This window comes from Panthera onca, chromosome B1, assembly GCF_046562875.1.
Source record: "Panthera onca isolate mPanOnc1 chromosome B1, mPanOnc1 haplotype 2, whole genome shotgun sequence".
In the NCBI taxonomy this organism is placed as follows: Eukaryota; Metazoa; Chordata; class Mammalia; order Carnivora; family Felidae; genus Panthera; species Panthera onca.
The window spans coordinates 162,822,139-162,844,398 of NC_138342.1; the positions used below are offsets into that span (position 1 = coordinate 162,822,139).

The 22,260-nt window shown below is 39.2% G+C and overlaps 1 protein-coding gene across 2 annotated transcripts in view; it reads right to left on the reverse strand.

Moving 5' to 3' along the window:
- Positions 1-773: 773 nt before the first annotated feature.
- The window catches only part of ZMAT4 (zinc finger matrin-type 4), a 352,176-nt gene continuing 330,689 nt past the window's right edge, over positions 774-22,260 (reverse strand). For both annotated transcript variants that reach the window (XM_078445520.2, XM_078445519.2), the window contains one exon: positions 774-5,332. In XM_078445520.2, the coding sequence (XP_078301646.1) occupies positions 5,328-5,332 (5 nt within the window). In that variant the 3' untranslated portion in view covers positions 774-5,327. The remainder of the gene's footprint in view (positions 5,333-22,260) is intronic.

A 22,260-nucleotide genomic window follows, 5' to 3' on the forward strand; every position in this document is an offset into this window, starting at 1 on the left:
AGCACGTTCTAGGTAAGCAAAAGGGTGGTGGAGAAAAGCACAAACCATTCCCAAGTTCTGAATATGTGCTCCTTAGAGCTAATCAACATGAAAGCCACACAGCAAATTGACAAGTGACAAGAAGAATTAATTCAGAAGAAGAAAGGGAAAACTTGAACCGTTCATTAATGCTCCTAAAGCCAACTGTGGACACCTACAGGACAGGGGCGGTCTCTCTAATGTTCTGATAGTTCTGTCTAGAATCAGAGTTCTGTAGATTGCCTTCCTTCCTTGATGACTTTCGTTCCATTGTTTTCAAGCTCAAAGAGATTATGTTTTTGACAAAACAGGGGAACATCCCTACTACTTTGTTTATGCATATGCAACATTAATAATTTCCTTGGAACTAACACCAGGGAGGCTAGTCACTTCCTCCCATCCTGAGCTTCTTGGAGCCAGAGTAGTGGACTGATGGGACATGGGGTTGCCCCAACATGGCAACTCTTTGGACTCTCAGGAATAAAATTATGAACACTAATGTTGTTATTCATGTACGCTGATTAACTCTCCACTTAGCTGTGAAGACGACTTCAAGAGATATGAAAATATACATGAAAAACTTTGACTTCAAAGAACATGTGGTCACTGAGTTGACCAACACAAGGAAATCTTACCTTACAATCATTGGTCGTCTTACAGTCAGACTTTTAATCATTTGAAGAGTGACAATTCAAGTAGAAAATGTGCTAAGAAAATAGCAAGGATGCAAAACAGGAATTCATTATCGTGTGTATCAGTTTCACTTTTATTTCTTTAATTAAAAAAATGAATAAGTTTAGCAGCCAAATGTCCTACATTTGTACATTATTTAAACATTCTGAAGGAGAAACAGTCTCTGCGGATCCTAGTGCCCACCTGTGCAATGAGGAAATTTGAGCGGGACTTCAAATAACCACAGATGATGTCAAAGTTTGGCGCGTAACAATAGTTAGACTGTTCTTCAGAAACAATGTAAAGTGTTAGTGATAGCTGGAGGTGGGGTGGGGGTGGGGACGGGTAAAATAGGATTTTTTTTCCCTTACTCATATAATTTGAAGATTATAGAATGTGGTTTTTAAAGGTCAAAATGAATTGCTAATTAAGTTGAGGCATTTGAAATTAGCAAATAAAACTGCTACTCAGAATAGTGACTAAGGAGTAATTAATCATACAGGAAAAAACTGGCACCAAAGTAGAGCCAGCAATAAAATTAGCTCTTAAATAGTTGCCATAGACCCTTCAGACAATGTTACTAAGAAACTGTGAGATATTCATTTCTTTCTTTTCTGTTTAGGCTACACCCTTTCAAAAAGACTGTGTTCAACATTTTTCTAGAAAGATACAAATCAAAACAGATGTCTAGCCACACAACCTCTCTTGTAGGTATTCAGAAATATCTGAACTAGTTTTGACTCTTCCCTCTATGTTTTACTCAACATGTGAAGTAATGAAGGGTTATGTGATCGTAAGCATTACCTTAAACCCACTCTAATTTTTAAATATAAATCACTGACAATTTTTGGCATTTTAATGATTATGATACAAAATTACTTAATACACTCTTAAAAACCAGTGTTGACCACCCCCACCCCCAACCTTTGAGAACGCCTGCTTTAAAATCTGCTTAAGAAAAACATTTTGGTTTTGCTTGTAGGTGCTTTTTGTTTCCTTAGGTGCTACATTTGCCAGACTTGAGTTTGAGTCCATGCTGGGACTCTCAGTTTCATTTTACATCAAGATGTTCGTATATTAAGTTTAAAGCCAAATTTACCAACATGAATATTACAATGAAATACCTAGATAGTTAGTTTGACATGCAAATCTTAAACTAGAAAGCAAACTAAGGCAGCATTTATATAGAGATTTATATTTTTAAGCACTTGACATTTATTTATTAGCTAATCCACACCACAAACCTATGAGGTAGTTTAGCATGACTTTAGTATGAATAAAGTAGGTAAGAAGACAAAAAAAGAAAACAAAATCTGTTCCCACAGTAATATGTTGATCAAACCCTCCTCATTCTGGTCATAAAAGGGCAACAATCAATTCTTTGTACAAGCTGGTCAAACAAACAATGAATATTCAGCTTGGATGGAATGTAGAGAGGGCGGTTATTTCATTTCCTGACAGTTTAGAAAGTTTAGTTTGTTATTGGAGTTCTAATATTCTGTGCTCACAGTGACTCATCCATAACACCTCCCTCAAAGATCAGCTTTGGAAGAGGTGTGGCCACGGCCCCTCCCCAGGGCTCAAATTTGCCTCTGGAAGTATTAGCATTTATCATCTATCCCTATTCTTCCTCTCTTGGTCTGAGTGGTCTAATAAACTCACTTCAGTAGGAAGGTATAAAGACTCTTGCAGTTCCAATTTATGTTTATATGTTATCTAAGAGACAAATGAAAAACAAACCTACACTGGTCTTTGTGGTCAAGCAATTGCAGATGAGAGATTTATTACGATTTTTATCAGCAAAAGGGATCACTGCGGTCCTCTGTACTTAGCAGATGGTTTTATGATAATACATATTAGTGCACCGGGCTGTGGAGGTTATATATAATGAAAACTCGTTAATTTGGGTTTCACTACCATGGCATTTGTGGCAACTGGTACAGGTGCTAGCCAGAAGCTGACCTCTGTACTTAAAGAAGAAAAACCCTTCGCCAAGTTAAGTGAATTGCATGACCGGGTCTGTAGGAGTATTTTGTCTCTATAAGAAGACATAGACAATTTCAACCACCTAGCCAAGTATCCTTTTAAATACAAAGGAAAAAAAAAAAACCCTCTAATATAAGGATGCCATTAGGCTTGTGTGTTATTTTAGTTTTGCATTATTTTTGCCTCATTGGAGCAAAATTTTAATGTCAGTACTTCAGTTGACGTTACTCCAAGTACTCAGGAACAGTGAAAGTACTTTAGGTACCGATAATTTGGATAGTCTCTTTCAAACATATAGGGTTCTCCCCTAGGTCCCCTGAATTGAAGTTTTACAGAAAACCCCTGGACTCGTTCTTTTCTCTCCAGGAATCTCTGCTGTCATAGGGTGACTCTGTCAGTGCAGCTCCACAATGGCCAGGTCCCCCTGGGTGTCTTCCTCTCTGCCAGAATTAATTTGGCTATTTGAAAACATTTACCTTGCATCTCACTCCCATCTGTTCATGATGAATTGGAACGTAAGACATGACCTAATAAAACAAATATAGTCGTTCTACTACTACCACTATTGCTACGAATGATAAATCAGAACAGAAAGAACAATAAACAGCTAGCTTTCCAAGGAAGGTTTTTTCCATCTAAGACTTCCCAAAATATGGATAACATTCATGGGCTCTTCCTGTTTAAAACTTAGTATGTCAACTCCACGGTACATTGGAACAATAATTTCCCTTATTTATGCAAAAATAAATAAAGAAATTTGAAAACAAACAAGCAAACTCTCTGGCAGGATATTCACTTTCACTTGACAGGTTGCCAAGGAGAAATAGAATTTGGATGAGGAATTCTGAAGTAATCCGATTATTATATCCAGAAGCTGATCTGTAAAGGGTTTGGCATAGCTCCTTTGTATATCAAGAGATCTATGTTCATGGGCTCATCTATATTAGGTTATTAAAAAAAAAAAAAAACAAAAAACAACGCTTGAGAGTATGAGCTCACTCATTACACACAGACAGAAACAAAGTTGTTTTTTTTTTTTTTTTTAACTTGGCCAGTGCTTATTTTACAGCAGAATAGAAAAAAAAAAAAAAAAAAAAAAAAAAAAAGCACTATTTCACACATTCGCAGACAAGTCACCATTGGAGGTTTGTAGCTCTGTTGTGTGCTTTCCAAAATAGATTGCTTCCCATTGGACCCTCCTTCCTTCCTGTGGGACAGCACGTGGCTGGTGGAGCAGCTGGTCTCTGTAGGCACGGAAGCCGGCAACCCGGGTCCCTCCTGAGTGGGCCCTCTCAAGGGAATGGGACCAAATTTCAAACACCTCAATAACAACACTGTGCGTTTCTAAGTCATTTCATTTATTGCTCACTGAGTCGTAACCACCTCAGCTCTCTGTGGAAAAACAATGGATGTCCAGAAAATCCTGACACCAGGAGACCCATTGCCTGCATGGTCACAATGTACAAAGGGCAACCCCAGCCAGATAACTGAGAAGCATCATGAATAAGAAGGTAAATGTCTGGCTTTGCGGCCATCCTACAGGACACCAGATCTGGTCACGACAGAGAAGAATGAAACCCAGAGAAGGCTTTCTAATTTACACTCAGAGGCATTCCCCATCAGAGAATAACAGTTTTCCAGTCTGCCAGTGGTGTTCTTTCTGAAGTGATTGAACCTTGGCTCGGCAAGAGGACTCCAGTGAGAAACAGGAATAGGGAGACTCGCCACACCCAATTTACTCAGTTCGTCCCAAATCGCCAACACCCCACGTCAAAACCCACAATTCAGGCCAACTTCATAAGAAATGTTCATTTATTTCCCTCTCATTCTAGGGTTTGTAATTCTTCTCTTGGATGCCTTTGGGAAAACATTTCATCAAGGTCAGCTGCTATTCAGACATTTTTGCCTAAGAGGATCATCATGCAGGCAAACGAATTCTCTTCCTAAGCTATTATTTTGGCAGCTTGCAAAGAGAACTTGGCTTAACCTTGAGAAACTGTTCTTTGAATGATCAGAAAAAAAGGATGGGGATTCTTCCTTTATCCACCCTCTTTATTCTCGTTCAGATGGCAAACCCGGCTCGCAGTTTTGAAGGTGAAATGAAGGAGGAGTATTTATGTCCGTTATGTATCTTCTACTAACAGTGACTCATTCTGTTTCTGTTCATGTTGCTGCCAATCATGTTCAGCATGATGAACAAATAATGTTTCTTTCTTGATGGAGGTGCTCTACATCTCAGTCATCAAAGATTTCATGGAATATTTATGTGTTGAAGAAATCTAGAATAAATTGGACATTTAGATTTTCCCACTGTCTTCAAGTTTGAATGATATTCCCACTGTTTCCTATAGGATTATAATTTAGAACATGTACTAAATAGATTATCAGGAAAGAATTTAAAAATCCATCCAGATATCATAACTTACCACAAAATTAAAAGAAAGAAAGAGAAAGAAAGAAAGAAAGAAAGAAAGAAAGCTCATTCACTTCCAAAACCAAGATTAGTCATATGTTAATTTGTGAATCCTCATAAGAAATGTTCATTGTTCAAGAGAGAATCCTCCTCTGGTAGTTGATAAGCAATTCTCCACGGCAGAGAAATCCTGACATTTTTTTCTCATCTCTTGATTGATGTTTTCACTACTTATTCTTCAGGCTATAAGACAGAAGGGAACACAGTCTTACCTTCTTTCATAATTACATATTCCAACCTCCCTCTCTCCTTCCTCCCCCCTTTTCTCTGTCTCAATCTCTCCCCCACATCACTTTAGCCATCAAATTAAAGTAAAGCTGGATTTGTATGATGAATCTTTTATATTCTAAATAACCTGTAAGTATAATAACTCAATTACCAATGTCATCTCCATGTAGGTACAAGAAAATATATGCCTCAGTCTTGTCAATCCAGATACTACATTCATTCTGTAAGTTCTAAAGATGAAATTAACCAATTGGTTTATATTTGTGATGGATTGCATATACCCATCTTTAAGTTTCAGATAGAACGACCTGTAGAACTCTCTTCTTGGGAGGGAGAACAACACTACAGCATTTGGATTTCAAATTACTATTATAAACCTCATTCTCAATTCATTCAGAATTTTCCCTGATAGATATTGATAAACAGGAGAAATGTTTTCTGGTTTTAGTCTCAAAAAGTACTGATTTAAATTAAACAGCCTACTAATTCTTAAAGGTTTTGGGTTTTGTTTTTCTTTATGATAAGAAGATACTACCATTTATTGCATGCCTACCGTGTGTCAAGAATTTCACACTTATTTTACTTCTAACTTAATCCCCACCTTTAATTTGGATGTCATTTCTTCCCATTTTAACGATGATAACACTGAGGCTTCAATTGGCTAAGTGAATCACACATGTTCATACAGCTGCTTGCGGGGGGGGGGGGGGGGGGTGGTGCTGAACCCCAGGAAAGATCAGAATCAAAAGGCAAAAGGCTTGTTGCCATCCTGTGCAGGGAATTTCTCTCACAGCATTGAACATGTCCTCTGGCTGCAACGAGGCTGCCAGAACAGTCTCGGCCTGTAGTTTACAATTATCCCTAAAGCTGTTTCTTAGAGGAGATGGTGTCAGAAACGCTGGAGCAGGTTAGAATCCTTGCATAGATTTTCCTATCCCTCTTTATTAAGAGCTAAATATGATAGTGGAAATCAGGTAAATGAAGATTCACAAGCTACAAAGGAAAATTCTATCACTCACCTAGAAGCACATGGCATATCGTGAAATTCTATTTTCAAAAAAAAAAAAAATGCTGTCATAGAATATTCTTAGGATCCGAATAAGTGTTTGAATGTTGTTGTAGAAGACAGACCAAAAGAAAATGGAAACTACATGTATTTCTGGGTAAAAAAAGATAGCTTTGGAATTTTGCCTTGGAATGACCCTGGTAAGCACAGCCACTTTTAAATGGTTGTTATAAAAAGAAAAATCTTGTTTTGGAATCTCATATTTGATATCTGCGCCATCTGGTCATGACCTGAGGAAATTCTACAATCCTTGTCATTTTCATGTATTAATGTGACATAAGGTTGAAAGTTTTCACTAAGCAAACAAGCATAATCTCATTTTTATAAACTGCAAAGATGAACACTTTTCAGAATAAAATGAGTTTGAAGTGCAGCACCGCCGTGTAATAGTGCAAAGACCAAACACATACGCAGCTGAGCGGCCGTAGTTATGATTACATCATTAAAGGAGACTAGAAGAGACGTGGGTGTTTTTTTTTTTAAACTTATAGTAAAAGTGGTATATTAAGAACTTAATCCCATAAGGAGCAAAAATATCCCCTCTTCCTTTTTATAGTCAGAATAATTATTCAGACCCTCTCTGAACACAGAAGTAATGACAAATTAAAATGTCTTTCAATTCCATATAGCTTTTATAATTATTCATCCGTTACTCTTATTATTGCTGAAAAGCCTCCTTCATATTTTAGACAGCATCCCATTTGATACAAAAGAACACGGACAATTTTACTGCTATTAATAAATATGCAGCCCCAATCCAAGATGAAAATTCTTTTTCATCTGAGAGATAAGCTGCATAATTCATGTATTTTCAGAAATTTCTTTAAATAGAAATTGAAGAAAGGCATAGGGAAAAAGAATTCATTATATAGTTGCCATTTGTGGTGAGGGACAGTGTCTGTTCTCACAGAGTCTGAGAGTTAATTCAATTTGAAGAGAATTTCAATTGCCCTGTATATGTACCAACATACTCATAGAGCCGACTTTAGTTTTGACATCTATCATCATAAAAATGATATAACATAGCTGCCACTTGACTTAAAAAAATGTAACAGAAGATTACTAGGTACTTTTCTTCAGGTCTTGGAATGCAGTTAGAAAAACTTCACAGCAATTTGGAATGGGTGCCTCGCTTTCCAAAAGGAGAACTGTCCATGTCAGTGAAGCATGGGGCTCCATCTGACTTCCGTGAGTTCCAGCCCCTGTAGGAAGGAGTTCCTGACACATGGAGATGGCCTTGCAGGGTAGGCCCGCATTCCCAAGACCCCATGCCAAATGAGAAGCACTCTTGCAGGACCAGTTAAGTAAAAAAAGCTTCTGTTTGTACTAGTTGTCTTTTTGCCCATTCAGACCTGGAAGGTTCAGAGGGGGTGGTGTTCCAGACTGGGTCTGAGTGTAGCCTTATGTACACTGGTAAGGATTTCTTTCATTCTTTTGTTTTCATGTGAAGTATAGTTGACACACAATGCTACATTAGTTTCAGGTGTACAACTTAGCCATTCAACCCCTCTCCACATTATGCTACGCTCCCCAGCTCCCCACAGTGCAGCTACCATCTGTCACTGTACAACGCTATTACAATACCATTTACTGTATTCACCATGCTCTACCTTTCAGCCCCATGATTTATTTAGTCCATACCTGGACGCCTGTATCTCCCACTTGCCTCCACCCATCTTGCCCCTTTTCCCTCTACCTTCCCCTCTGACAACCACCAGTTTGTTCTCTGAGTTTACGGTTCTGCTTCTGCTTTTTAAAACATTTCTTTGGGGCACCTGGGTGGCTCAGTCGGTTAAGCGTCCAACTTCAACTCAGGTCATGATCTCACAGTTCATGAGTTCGAGCCCCACATCAGGCTCTCTTTTGTCAGCACAGAGCCTTCTGTCTCCCTCTCCCTTTGCCTCTCCCCCACCCATGCACACACACACACACACACACACACACACACACACACACTCTCTCTCTCTCTCTCAAAATAAATAAACATTAAAAAATATTTCTTTGTTCATTTGTGTTTTAGATTCCACATATAAGTGAAATCACATGGGGGTATTTGTCTTTTCTGTCAGAATTATTTCAATAAGCAATACCTCTAGGTTCAACTATATTGTCACAAATGGCAAGATCTCCTTCTTTTTACCTAGAAAAGAATTTTCAATACCAAAATTGAACTGTTCTCACTATGGAAGATGACCAGAAACGTGTGCAGTCTTTCTGAGATGTTATCAAGGTCAGGGAAAGGGGTGTGGAATGTGTTCTGAGCAGTGTTTGGAGATGGTTACTGGAGAAAAATTGATGTGACTACCTCACATGAAATGTAAACTATTCAACAAACCAATTAAAAAACTAAGCAGAGTATCCTTAGTCATAATGAAGCCTGGTTTCTGACACCTAGACAGCAAGTTTACAGGGAAATAAGAAATGAAATCATGAAATCATGGACCACGGCTTCTACAAAATGATGGGGCCAGAATGAGTTAGGTTTGTTGGATGAGGAGGAGCTATGTTCCAGACATTTTCCACACACATGTTGTTGAATAATCATGACTTTGATATGCTGCCTGAGATGTTCAATCTGCGGCCTGAGATGTGCCATGAATGACATCTGAGCACTGTCAACTTTGCTCAGTTTATCACCATAGGGCAAAGATAAACCAAATTAAACTAGATTTCCCAAATCAAGCCTCCCTCAATTTTGATTCTTTCCTTTCTTGCATTCCCTAACTTGGCAAACAAGAACTCAAGGAGGAAATTCAGTGTCTCCCTGGCCCATTTCTTTTTCTCCCCCACCCCATAACAAATCAACCACAAGTCTTACTGGCCTCCTATTTTACTCTGAAATATGGCATGTCCTCTGCACCTCCCACCCATGGCCTCTTCCGGGCCCTTGACATTACACTCGGCTTCTATCTGGCACCTTTGCAACCAGCTCTGCTGTGTCATCACACAGGTGTTACAGTGTTTCACTAGGTTCCTACTGGAGAAAAATGTAATAAACAAAGGTCATTTGTGATATGGCCAGGGCTTCTCCTCCAGCTCAATCTTTTCATCAATGACCCCGTAATCATTCTAAAATCCCATCACGGACGTTTCTGAACCTGCCACACTCCCATGTGCTTTTACAGTTTGTATAAGTGCTTCCTTCTGCCTGGGAGCTCATCCTTCACTCCTAGCCTTGCCCAGATTTCCCCATTCCTTTTAGTGGAAGCATGCTTCCTTTAAATATCCTTCCTCTAACTTACCCTGCCCCAACCAAATGCATTTGGAATATTTTGAGCCGCCAATAGGGAGTAGAGAACAAAACCTCAAGAAAATGCCCAAGCCACAGCAAGTGGTCAGTAAACTGCTGTGCCAAAGGATGCAGCGTGTCCTGCTTCTGAGAGTCGTGAATGGCAGGGAATGAGGTGGGTTGCAGAAGAAAGAGGAGAAGAGAAAAAATGTGGGAGAAAAGATGAAGCATGGAGAGAACGGAACAAGGAAAATGGACTTTTGGGCATGGTGCTACCTCTGTGTGATGCCCAAATCTTTGAAATTTGTCTAAACAAATAAAATACTTGCAAAATGTTAGTTGTTAGTGGAAGTTTATGTAGTCTGAGTGATAGGGGTGGGGGTGGAGGGGAGAAGCACTCAAAGTTACAGGGGGAGAAAGATGTAGAAAGACCATAAGACACCAGGAGTTAAAAACACTGGCAGGATGAATTTCTCCAAATCCTTCTTGGAAAAACAAATCCTGTGTATCTATAACCCACTGAATAAATAAATCATTTAAGATTCAAGAATCAGGCTAATTCAGAGAAAAGTCAGCTATTACGAACATTCAAGAAACTGTGAATATTCAGAAGTACAGGATATTTAAAATGAATGCAGGTCTATTACTTCCTAATACACATAGACTAGCAAAATTGACAAGAATGATTTGTAATTAACTTACCAAAACACCTAAGAAAACAAGCCTCCTCTGTTTATATAGAATTTGCATTGTTTATATGCAAATGAACGCTCCCGAAGTACCTGAGAACAATTTATTCCCTTAAGAAGGCAAATATTCTCTCTATAATCTTGTTTACACTATTCATTTGCTTTGCAAAACATTTTTTATGAAATCACAAAATAATGAAATGTGAGAGTTCGAAGGACCCCAGGGATCATATAGGAAAGTCCAAAGTACTCATTTTATAGATGAAAAATTCAACAGAACCCCTGACACACTCATTTACCCCTAGCATTTCTGAGGCCTGCATGCTCACATCCCAATCCCCCTAATTTGGGGGACTCCATTCTTTCTACGATGGGGTGCTAGCCACAACTGAGGCAGATGCAAGAACAAGGAAGTTACAAAGTGTTAGTTAGGCTTTGGGGCATCACCAGGACCCATCAGCCTCCTAGATCTAGGTAAGAGTGCAGTACCCCTTTTCCATTCACTTATAGATTGGGAGGCCTGGTTAGTCTCAGTTTGCTTCTAAGCCTCACTAAGCTCCTACTCTGTCTCCTGCAAGAAATCTCTCCTGACTCCCGCTTCCCTACCCGTCCTAGTTAGGACCCATCCCAAGTGCTTTCTTCTATTGTTTCTGTAACCACATCATATTGCCATCTTGTGTTTACTATCTGTCCTCCCTCCAGAGAAGCCTGGGACTTCTGTATTTTCAATGCTCGCAATAAGTGCTGACAAAGTCAAAGCTTATCCTTCTCCAAAGAAACACATGAGACCAAAGAAGGAATCAATTGGTACATTGGGAAAAAGCCTAACTCCCAGCTACTACATTCCTCAGTTCCTGCTCTATCTTGGGCAAATCCATTTCCAGCCTTCATTCACAGATAAGAAAAACAATTAAGAATTCAAAGCATCTCTATTCTTATCTCTGTCTTCTAGTCTTACAGGTTCGAAGGGCTTGTGATTTAAAGTCAGAAAACTTGATTTTAAACTCCAACACTATTGCTAGTTGGATATTTATGTACTGTGTTTTTACGTTATTGGTTTCAGTTTATCCATCAATAAAACAAAGACATCCATAATATCTTTCCTATAGGAGTGTCATGAGAACTAAATGAGATAATACATATGAATATGTCCAGTAACTACAAAAAATTTAGAGATTTTTCTCTTTACCCTTGCTCCTAATCACTTGAAAATAAATTTCTGATGTAGCTGCTATATCTACTATATAATAAGAAATTGTTTGTTTGTTTGTTTGTTTGTTTTTTTGTCCCAGCTTCTTGGGGTGGAGATTCAAAGCCCTTGGAATTTTCCACTTATTAGGAGTACCTTTGGTTTTTGGTTTTTGGTTTTGGTTTTGGTTTTTAACATTTACAAAGTGACATTTGGCTTTTTTCCCTGTGTTTATTTATTTTTAATTGAAGTATAATTGATGTACAATGTTATATTAGTTTCAGGTGTAAAGCATAGTGATTTCAGCAGTATATACATCACGAAATACTCACCATGATAAAAACAGTTACCTTTTGTCACCACATAAAGTATACTCAACTAATGTATGACAAAGGAGGCAATAGCATTACCGTGGGGAAGAACAAAGCTGGAGGTATCACAATTTCAGATTTCAAGATATATTACAAAGCTGTAGTAAACAAAATAGTATGTTACTGGCACAAAATATAGACACACAGAGCAATGGAACAGAATAGAGAGTCCAGAAATAAACCCACACTTATGGTCACTTAATCCATGGCAAAGGCGACAGGACATATAGTGGGAAAAAGTCTTTTCAACAAATGGTGTTGGGAAAACTGGACAGCTATATGCAAAAGAATGAAACTGGACCACTTTCTTACACCATACACAAAAATAAACTCAAAATAGATTAAAGACCTAAATGTGACACCAGAAACCATAAAACTCCCAGAAAAAAAAAAAAAAAGGCAGTAACCATGTTGACATCAGCCATAGAAACATTTTTCTGGATCTGTTTCCTCAGGCAAGGGAAACAAAAGCAAAAATAAAACAATTGGGACTACATCAAACTAAAAAGCTTTTGCAAAGGAAGAAAGCCATCAATGAAATGATAGGAGTGCCTTTGTTATTCTTGGTGGGCTCTGACAGCTCATGCTAATGAGGTGACTCATGGTAAGTCCCTACATAATTTCAAGATGAAGGCTGGCCATGGAAAGATCCACCATGTGATTAGAGGGGTTGAGGCTTTGAGCCAAATGATATTGTCATGACCTCTGCAGAGGGGAGGAGGACTGTAGAGTTCAGTGATGTGGCCAATGATTTAATCAATCGTGTCTAAGTAATGAATCCACAATAGAAATTCTGGACACTGAAGTTGTCAGAGAGTGAGCTCTACCATCAAATGACAGACCTCAAATCCAAGATCTAGCACTTAGTAGCTCTGTGGTCTTTACTTCAGTCTCCTGATCCATTAGATGGGGATGATATAATAATAGTAGAGATTTCACAGGCTGCTATGGAGATGAAATGAGTTAGTACATATTATATACTCGTCCATATGGAACAACAAATCAGTGTTATCTCTTACTATAATTATTAGTACTAGTATCACTTGGCTACATGGGCCTCTGCATTAGGCTAAGTAGATTTCTGAATCTTCTGTAATTGGCAGAAAGAAAGGATGTTGAAGTGAGATATGCTTTCTCACTACCTACCCAAGGGCAGCTTTAGTTCTACATGTTTCCAGGTGAAGAATCATGGAAAACAATGGCATATAGCACAAAGATAGTGGGGGTGGGATGAATGCTAATATTTGATGGGTGCACAATGTTCCCTCCTGCCAAAAAAAAAAAAAAAAAGGCTAAGATTGTGCAGACTATACTGTCCACTATCATACCCAGTCTACAGGTGACTATTTAAATATAAAATAATTAAAACTGCATACAATTAAAAATTCAGTTCCTCAGTCACACTGGCCACATTTTAAGTACTCCATAGGCACACGTAGCTAGTAGCTACTGCACTGTATAGAATAGATACAAATCATTTCCATCATCACAGGGGATTCTACCAGACAGTGCTGGTCTAGAACCACCAAAAGTATTTGAAATCAGATATGTTTTGAAATACAAACCATATTTCTTTTATATGTTCTTTTATGTATATTTATATATAGATACATATATACACAATTATGTTATATATATTTTATATAATTGAATTATAATTAATATACAGTAGTATATTAGTTTCAGGTATACAATACAATTCTATACATACTCGGTGCTCATGATAAGTGTACTCTTAATCCCCCTCACCTATCCATCCATCTTCTCACCCACATCCCTCTGGCAACCACCAGTTTATAATCTATATTTAAAAGTCTTATTTTTTTGTCTCTGTTTTCCATTGTTCATTTATTTTGTTTCTTAAGCTCCACATACACATGAAAGCACATGGTATTTGTCTTTCTCTGACTATTTCACTTATGTAGCATTATACCCTCCAGATGCACCTGTATTGTTGCAAATGACAAGATTTCATTCTTTTCCATGGTTTTGCATCTTCCTTATCCATTCATCTATGGCATTTTTTATTTTTTATCTTTTTAGGAACCTCCACACTGTTTTCCACAGTGGCTACACCGGTTTACATTCCCACTAACAGTGCCTGAGGGTTCCTTTTCCTCCATAGCCTCACTGACATTTGTTGCTGTTGTTATTGTTCCTGTGTTTTTCATTTTAGTCACTCTGACAGGTGTGAGGTGATATTTCATTGTTGTTTTTATTTAATGCTTATTTATTTTTGAGCGAGTGGGGGAGGGGCAAAGAGAGAGGGGACAGAGGATCCACAGTGGGCTCTCTGTCGCTGACAGCCGACAGCCTGATGTGGGGCTCAAACTCACAAACCATGAGATTATAACCTGAGCTGAAGTCATATGCTCAACCAACTGAGCCACCCAGGCACCCCATTCATTGTGTTTTGATTTGCATCCCTGATGATTTAGTGATGTTGAGCATCTTTTCACATATCTTTGGTCATCTGCATGTCTTTTTGGGAAAAATGTCTATTCGTGTCCTTGCCTATTTTTAATTGGATCGTTTGTGGGATTTTTGGTGTTACTGTAGAAGTTCTTTGTATGTTTTAGATATTAACCCCTTATCAGATATGTCATTTGTAAATATCTTCTCCTATTCAGTAGATTGCCCTTTTGTTTTGTTGATGGTTTCCTTCACTAGGCAAAAGCTTTTTATTTTGGTATAGTCCAAATAGTTTAACTTTGTTTTTGTTTCCCTTGCCAAAGGAGACATATCTAAAAAAAATGTTTCTATGACTAGTGTAAAAGTGGTTACTGCCTATGTTTTCTTCTGGGAATTTTATGGTTTTGGGTCTCACATTTAGGTCTTTAATCTATTTTGAGTGTGTGTGTGTGTGTGTGTGTGGTATAAGAAAGTTGTCTCATTCTTTTGCAGGTAGCTGTCCGGTTTTCCCAACACCATTTGTTGAAGAGAACTTTTCCCATTGTATATTCTTGGCTCCTTTGTTGTAGATTAATGGATCATAAAGGTGTGGGCTTATTTCTTGGCTTTCTAATCCATTCTGTTGATCTATGTGTCTATTTTTGTGATAGTATCATACTGTTTTGATTACTACAGCTCTGTAGCATATCTTTAAATCTGGAATTGTGATACCTCCAGTTTTGTTCTTCTTTTTCAGTATTGCTTTGGCTTTTTGAGGTCTTTTGTGGTTCCATACAAATTTCAGGATTATTTAGGTGTGCCTGGGTGGCTCAGTCAGTTAAGCTCCAACTTTGGCTCAGGTCATGATCTCACAGTTCATGGGTTTGACCCCCATGTCAGGTTCTGTGCTGATAGCTCAGAGCCTGGAGCCTGCTTCAGATTCTCTGTCTCTCTCTCCTTCTGCCCCTCATCCACTCATGCTCTGTCTCTCTCAAAAATAAACAAACATTAAAAAAAGTTTTTTTAATTTAAAATTCAAATTTCGGGAGTCCGGAAGATGGCGGCGTAGGAGGATGCTGGGCTCACCGCGCGTCCTGCTGATCACTTAGATTCCACCTACACCTGCCTAAAGAACCCAGAAAACCGCCAGATGATTAGCAGAACGGAGTCTCCGGAGCCAAGCGCAGACGAGAGGCCCACGGAAGAGGGTAGGAAGGGCGGCGAGGCGGTGCGCGCTCCACAGACTGGCGGGAGGGAGCCGGGGCGGAGGGGCGGCTCGCCGGCCAAGCGGAGCCCCCGAGTCTGGCTGGCAAAAGCGGAGGGGCTGGACAGACTGTGTTCCGACAGCAAGCGCGACTTAGCGTCTGGGAGGTCATAAGTTAAAAGCTCTGCTCAGAAAGCGGGAAGGCTGGAGGACAAAGGGAGGGAGAGCTGCTGAGCCCCCGGACGGCAGAGCTCAGCTTGGTGGGGAACAAAGGCGCTCGCCAGCGCCATCTCCCCTGCCCATCCCCCAGCCAAAATCCCAAAGGGAACCAGTTCCTGCCAGGGAACTTGCTCGCTCCGCGCAAACACCCAACTCTGTGCATCTGCGGAGCCAAACCTCTGGCAGCGGATCTGACTCCCTCCCACTGCCACAGGGCCCCTCCTGAAGTGGATCACCTAAGGAGAAGCGAGCTAAGCCTGCCCCTCCAGCCCCCGTGCACCTTGCCTACCCACCCCAGCTAATACGCCAGATCCCCAGCAACACAAGCCTGGCAGTGTGCAAGTAGCCCAGACAGGCCACGCCACCCCACAGTGAATCCCGCCCCTAGGAGAGGGGAAGAGAAGGCACACACCAGTCTGACTGTGGCCCCAGCGGTGGGCTGGGGGCAGACATCAGGTCGGACTGTGGCCCCGCCCACCAACTCCAGTTATACACCACAGCACAGGGGAAGTGCCCTGCAGGTCCTCACCACTCCAGGGACTATCCAAAATGACCAAACGGAAGAATTCCCCTCAGAAGAATCTCCAGGAAATAACAACAGCTAATGAACTGATCAAAAAGGATTTAAATAATATAACAGAAAGTGAATTTAGAATAATAGTCATAAAATTAATTGCTGGGCTTGAAAACAGTATACAGGACAGCAGAGAATCTTTTGCCACAGAGATCAAGGGACTAAGGACCAGTCACGAGGAGCTGAAAAACGCTTTAAACGAAATGCAAAACAAAATGGAAACCACAACGGCTCGGCTTGAAGAGGCAGAGGAGAGAATAGGTGAACTAGAAGATAAAGTTATGGAGAAAGAGGAAGCTGAAAGAAAGAGAGATAAAAAAATCCAGGAGTATGAGGGGAAAATTAGAGAACTAAGTGATACACTAAAAAGAAATAATATACGCATAATTGGTATCCCAGAGGAGGAAGAGAGAGGGAAAGGTGCTGAAGGGGTACTTGAAGAAATTATAGCTGAGAACTTCCCTGAACTGGGGAAGGAAAAAGGCATTGAAATCCAAGAGGCACAGAGAACTCCCTTCAGACGTAACTTGAATCGATCTTCTGCACGACATATCATAGTGAAACTGGCAAAATACAAGGATAAAGAGAAAATTCTGAAAGCAGCAAGGGATAAACGTGCCCTCACATATAAAGGGAGACCCATAAGACTCGTGACTGATCTCTCCTTTGAAACTTGGCAGGCCAGAAAGGCTTGGCACGATATCTACAGTGTGTTAAACAGAAAAAATATGCAGCCGAGAATCCTTTATCCAGCAAGTCTGTCATTTAGAATAGAAGGAGAGATAAAGGTCTTCCCAAACAAACAAAAACTGAAGGAATTTGTCACCACGAAACCAGCCCTACAAGAGATCCTAAGGGGGATCCTGTGAGACAAAGTACCAGAGACATCACTACAAGCATAAAACATACAGACATCACAATGACTCTAAACCCGTATCTTTCTATAATAACACTGAATGTAAATGGATTAAATGCGCCAACTAAAAGACATAGGGTATCAGAATGGATAAAAAAACAAGACCCATCAATTTGCTGTCTACAAGAGACTCATTTTAGATCTGAGGACACCTTTAGATTGAGAGTGAGGGGATGGAGAACTATTTATCATGCTCCTGGAAGCCAAAAGAAAGCTGGAGTAGCCATACTTATATCAGACAAACTATACTTTAAATTAAAAGCTGTAACAAGAGATGAAGAAGGGCATTATATAATAATCACAGGGTCTATCCATCAGGAAGAGCTAACTATTATAAATGTCTATGCGCCGAATACCGGAGCCCCCAGATATATAAAACAATTACTCATAAACATAAGCAACCTTATTGATAAGAATGTGGTCATTGCAGGGGACTTTAACACCCCACTTACAGAAATGGATAGATCATCTAGACACACAGTCAATAAAGAAACAAGGGCCCTGAATGATACATTGGATCAGATGGACTTGACAGATATATTTAGAACTCTGCATCCCAAAGCAACAGAATATACTTTCTTCTCGAGTGCACATGGAACATTCTCCAAGATAGATCATATACTGGGTCACAAAACAGCCCTTCATAAGTTTACAAGAGTTGAAATTATACCATGCATACTTTCAGACCACAATGCTATGAAGCTTGAAATCAACCACAGGAAAAAGTCTGGAAAACCTCCAAAAGCATGGAGGTTAAAGAACACCCTACTAACGAATGAGTGGGTCAACCAGGCAATTAGAGAAGAAATTAAAACATATATGGAAACAAACGAAAATGAAAATACAACAATCCAAACGCTTTGGGACGCAACGAAGGCAGTCCTGAGAGGAAAATACATTGCAATCCAGGCCTATCTCAAGAAACAAGAAAAATCCCAAATACAAAATCTAACAGCACACCTAAAGGAAATAGAAGCAGAACAGCAAAGGCAGCCTAAACCCAGCAGAAGAAGAGAAATCATAAAGATCAGAGCAGAAATAAACAATATAGAATCTAAAAAAACGGTAGAGCAGATCAACGAAACCAAGAGTTGGTTTTTTGAAAAAATAAACAAAATTGACAAACCTCTAGCCAGGCTTCTCAAAAAGAAAAGGGAGATGACCCAAATAGATAAAATCATGAATGAAAATGGAATTATTACAACCAATCCCTCAGAGATACAAACAATTATCAGGGAATACTATGAAAAATTATATGTCATCAAACTGGACAACCTGGAAGAAATGGACAAATTCCTAAACACCCACACTCTTCCAAAACTCAGTCAGGAGGAAATAGAAAGCTTGAACAGACCCATAACCAGCGAAGAAATTGAATCGGTTATCAAAAATCTCCCAACAAATAAGAGTCCAGGACCAGATGGCTTCCCAGGGGAGTTCTACCAGACGTTTAAAGCAGAGATAATACCTATCCTTCTCAAGCTATTCCAAGAAATAGAAAGGGAAGGAAAACTTCCAGACTCATTCTATGAAGCCAGTATTACTTTGATTCCTAAACCAGACAGAGACCCAGTAAAAAAAGAGAACTACAGGCCAATATCTCTGATGAATATGGATGCAAAAATTCTCAATAAGATACTAGCAAATCGAATTCAACAGCATATAAAAAGAATTATTCACCATGATCAAGTGGGATTCATTCCTGGGATGCAGGGCTGGTTCAACATTCGCAAATCGATCAACGTGATACATCACATTAACAAAAAAAAAGAGAAGAACCATATGATCCTGTCAATCGATGCAGAAAAGGCCTTTGACAAAATCCAGCACCCTTTCTTAATAAAAACCCTTGAGAAAGTCGGGATAGAAGGAACATACTTAAAGATCATAAAGGCCATTTATGAAAAGCCCACAGCTAACATCATCCTCAACGGGGAAAAACTGAGAGCTTTTTCCCTGAGATCAGGAACACGACAGGGATGCCCACTCTCACCGCAGTTGTTTAATATAGTGCTGGAAGTTCTAGCATCAGCAATCAGACAACAAAAGGAAGTCAAAGGCATCAAAATTGGCAAAGATGAAGTCAAGCTTTCGCTTTTTGCAGATGACATGATATTATACATGGAAAATCTGATAGACTCCACCAAAAGTCTGCTAGAACTGATACATGAATTCAGCAAAGTTGCAGGATACAAAATCAATGTGCAGAAATCAGTTGCATTCCTATACACTAACAATGAAGCAACAGAAAGACAAATGAAGAAACTGATCCCATTCACAATTGCAGCAAGAAGCATGAAATACCTAGGAATAAATCTAACCAAAGATGTAAAAGATCTGTATGCTGAAAACTATCGAAAGCTTATGCAGGTAATTGAAGAAGATATAAAGAAATGGAAAGACATTCCCTGCTCATGGATTGGAAGAATAAATATTGTCAAAATGTCAATACTACCCAAAGCTATCTACACATTCAATGCAATCCCAATCAAAATTGCACCAGCATTCTTCTCGAAACTAGAACAAGCAATCCTAAAATTCATATGGAACCACAAAAGGCCCCGAATAGCCAAAGTAATTTTGAAGAAGAAGACCAAAGCAGGAGGCATCACAATCCCAGACTTTAGCCTCTACTACAAAGCTGTCATCATCAAGACAGCATGGTATTGGCATAAAAACAGACACATAGACCAATGGAATAGAATAGAAACCCCAGAACTAGACCCACAAACGTATGGCCAACTCATCTTTGACAAAGCAGGAAAGAACATCCATTGGAAAAAAGACAGTCTCTTTAACAAATGGTGCTGGGAGAACTGGACAGCAACATGCAGAAGGTTGAAACTAGACCACTTTCTCACACCATTCACAAAAATAAACTCAAAATGGATAAAGGACCTGAATGTGAGACAGGAAACCATCAAAACCTTAGAGGAGAAAGCAGGAAAAGACCTCTCTGACCTCAGCCGTAGCAATCTCTTACTCGGCACATCCCCAAAGGCAAGGGAATTAAAAGCAAAAGTGAATTACTGGGACCTTATGAAGATAAAAAGCTTCTGCACAGCAAAGGAAACAACCAACAAAACTAAAAGGCAACCAACGGAATGGGAAAAGATATTTGCAAATGACACATCGGACAAAGGGCTAGTATCCAAAATCTATAAAGAGCTCATCAAACTCCACACCCGAAAAACAAATAACCCAGTGAAGAAATGGGCAGAAAACATGAATAGACACTTCTCTAAAGAAGACATCCGGATGGCCAACAGGCACATGAAAAGATGTTCAACGTCGCTCCTTATCAGGGAAATACAAATCAAAACCACACTCAGATACCACCTCACGCCAGTCAGAGTGGCCAAAATGAACAAATCAGGGGACTATAGATGCTGGAGAGGATGTGGAGAAACAGGAACCCTCTTGCACTGTTGGTGGGAATGCAAATTGGTGCAGCCGCTCTGGAAAGCAGTGTGGAGGTTCCTCAGAAATTTAAAAATAGACCTACCCTATGACCCAGCAATAGCACTGCTAGGAATTTATCCAAGGGATACAGGAGTACTGATGCATAGGGGCACTTGTACCCCAATGTTTATAGCAGCACTCTCAACAATAGCCAAATTATGGAAAGAGCCTAAATGTCCATCAACTGATGAATGGATAAAGAAATTGTGGTTTATATACACAATGGAATACTACGTGGCAATGAGAAAAAATGAAATATGGCCTTTTGTAGCAACATGGATGGAACTGGAGAGTGTGATGCTAAGTGAAATAAGCCATACAGAGAAAGACAGATACCATATGGTTTCACTCTTATGTGGATCCTGAGAAACGTAACAGAAACCCATGGGGGAGGGGAAGGGAAAAAAAAAAAAAAAGAGGTTAGAGTGGGAGAGAGCCAAAGCATAAGAGATTGTTAAAAACTGAGAACAAACTGAGGGTTGATGGGGGGTGGGAGGGAGGGCAGGGTGGGTGATGGGTATTGAGGAGGGCACCTTTTGGGATGAGCACTGGGTGTTGTATGGAAACCAATTTGACAGTAAATTTCATATATTAAAAAAAAAAAAAAAAAAAAGATATGCTCAACATAAGGCAGGATGAAACAACACTGGATGTGGAATTTGTTTTCAAATACTTCAGCAAAAAAACCAAAAAACAAAAGAAACAGAACTAAATGGAAAAATCTTGGTAGTCTTGAATTTGGGTAATGGATCTAAAAGTGTTTATTATATAATTCTCATTACATACATGTGTGTGTTTATAATGGCTCATAAAATTTTTTTTTTAAAATAAAGCCTCTTGAAATACAAAAAAAAAAAATTCAAATTTCATGATTATTAGTTCTAGGTCTGTGAAAACTATTGTTTGTATTTTTATAGAGATTGATTGCATTAAATCTATAGATTGCTTTAGGTAGTATGGACATTTTAACAATATTGGTTCTCCCAATCCATGAGCATGGAATATTTTTCCATTTGCTTATATCATCCTCAATTTCTTTCATCAGAGTTTTATAGTTTTTGGAAAACAGGTCTTTCACCTCCTTCGTTCAGTTTACTCCTACATATGTTATTCCTTGGTAGTTCAATTGTAAATGAGATTATTTCAAAATTTCTGTTACTTTATTAGTGTATAGTAATGTAACAGATTTTTGTATGTTGATTTTGTATCCTGTGACTTCACTGAATTCATTAATCAGTTCTAGCAATATTTTGGTGGAGTCTTTACGGTTTTCTATATACAGTATCATGCTATCCACAAATACTGAAAGTTTTACTTCTTCCTTATCAATTTAGATGCCTTTTATTTTTTTCCTGTCTGATTGTTGTGGCTAGGACTTCCAGTACTATGTTGAATAAAAGTGGTGAGAATGGACATCCTTGTCTTATTCCTCATCTTAGAGGAAAAGTTTTCAGTTTTTCACCATTGAGTATGATGTTAGCTATGGGTTTCTCATATACGGCTTTCATTAAATTGAGGTATGTTCCCTCTAATCCTACTTTGTTGAGAGAGTTTATCATGAATGTATCTTGTA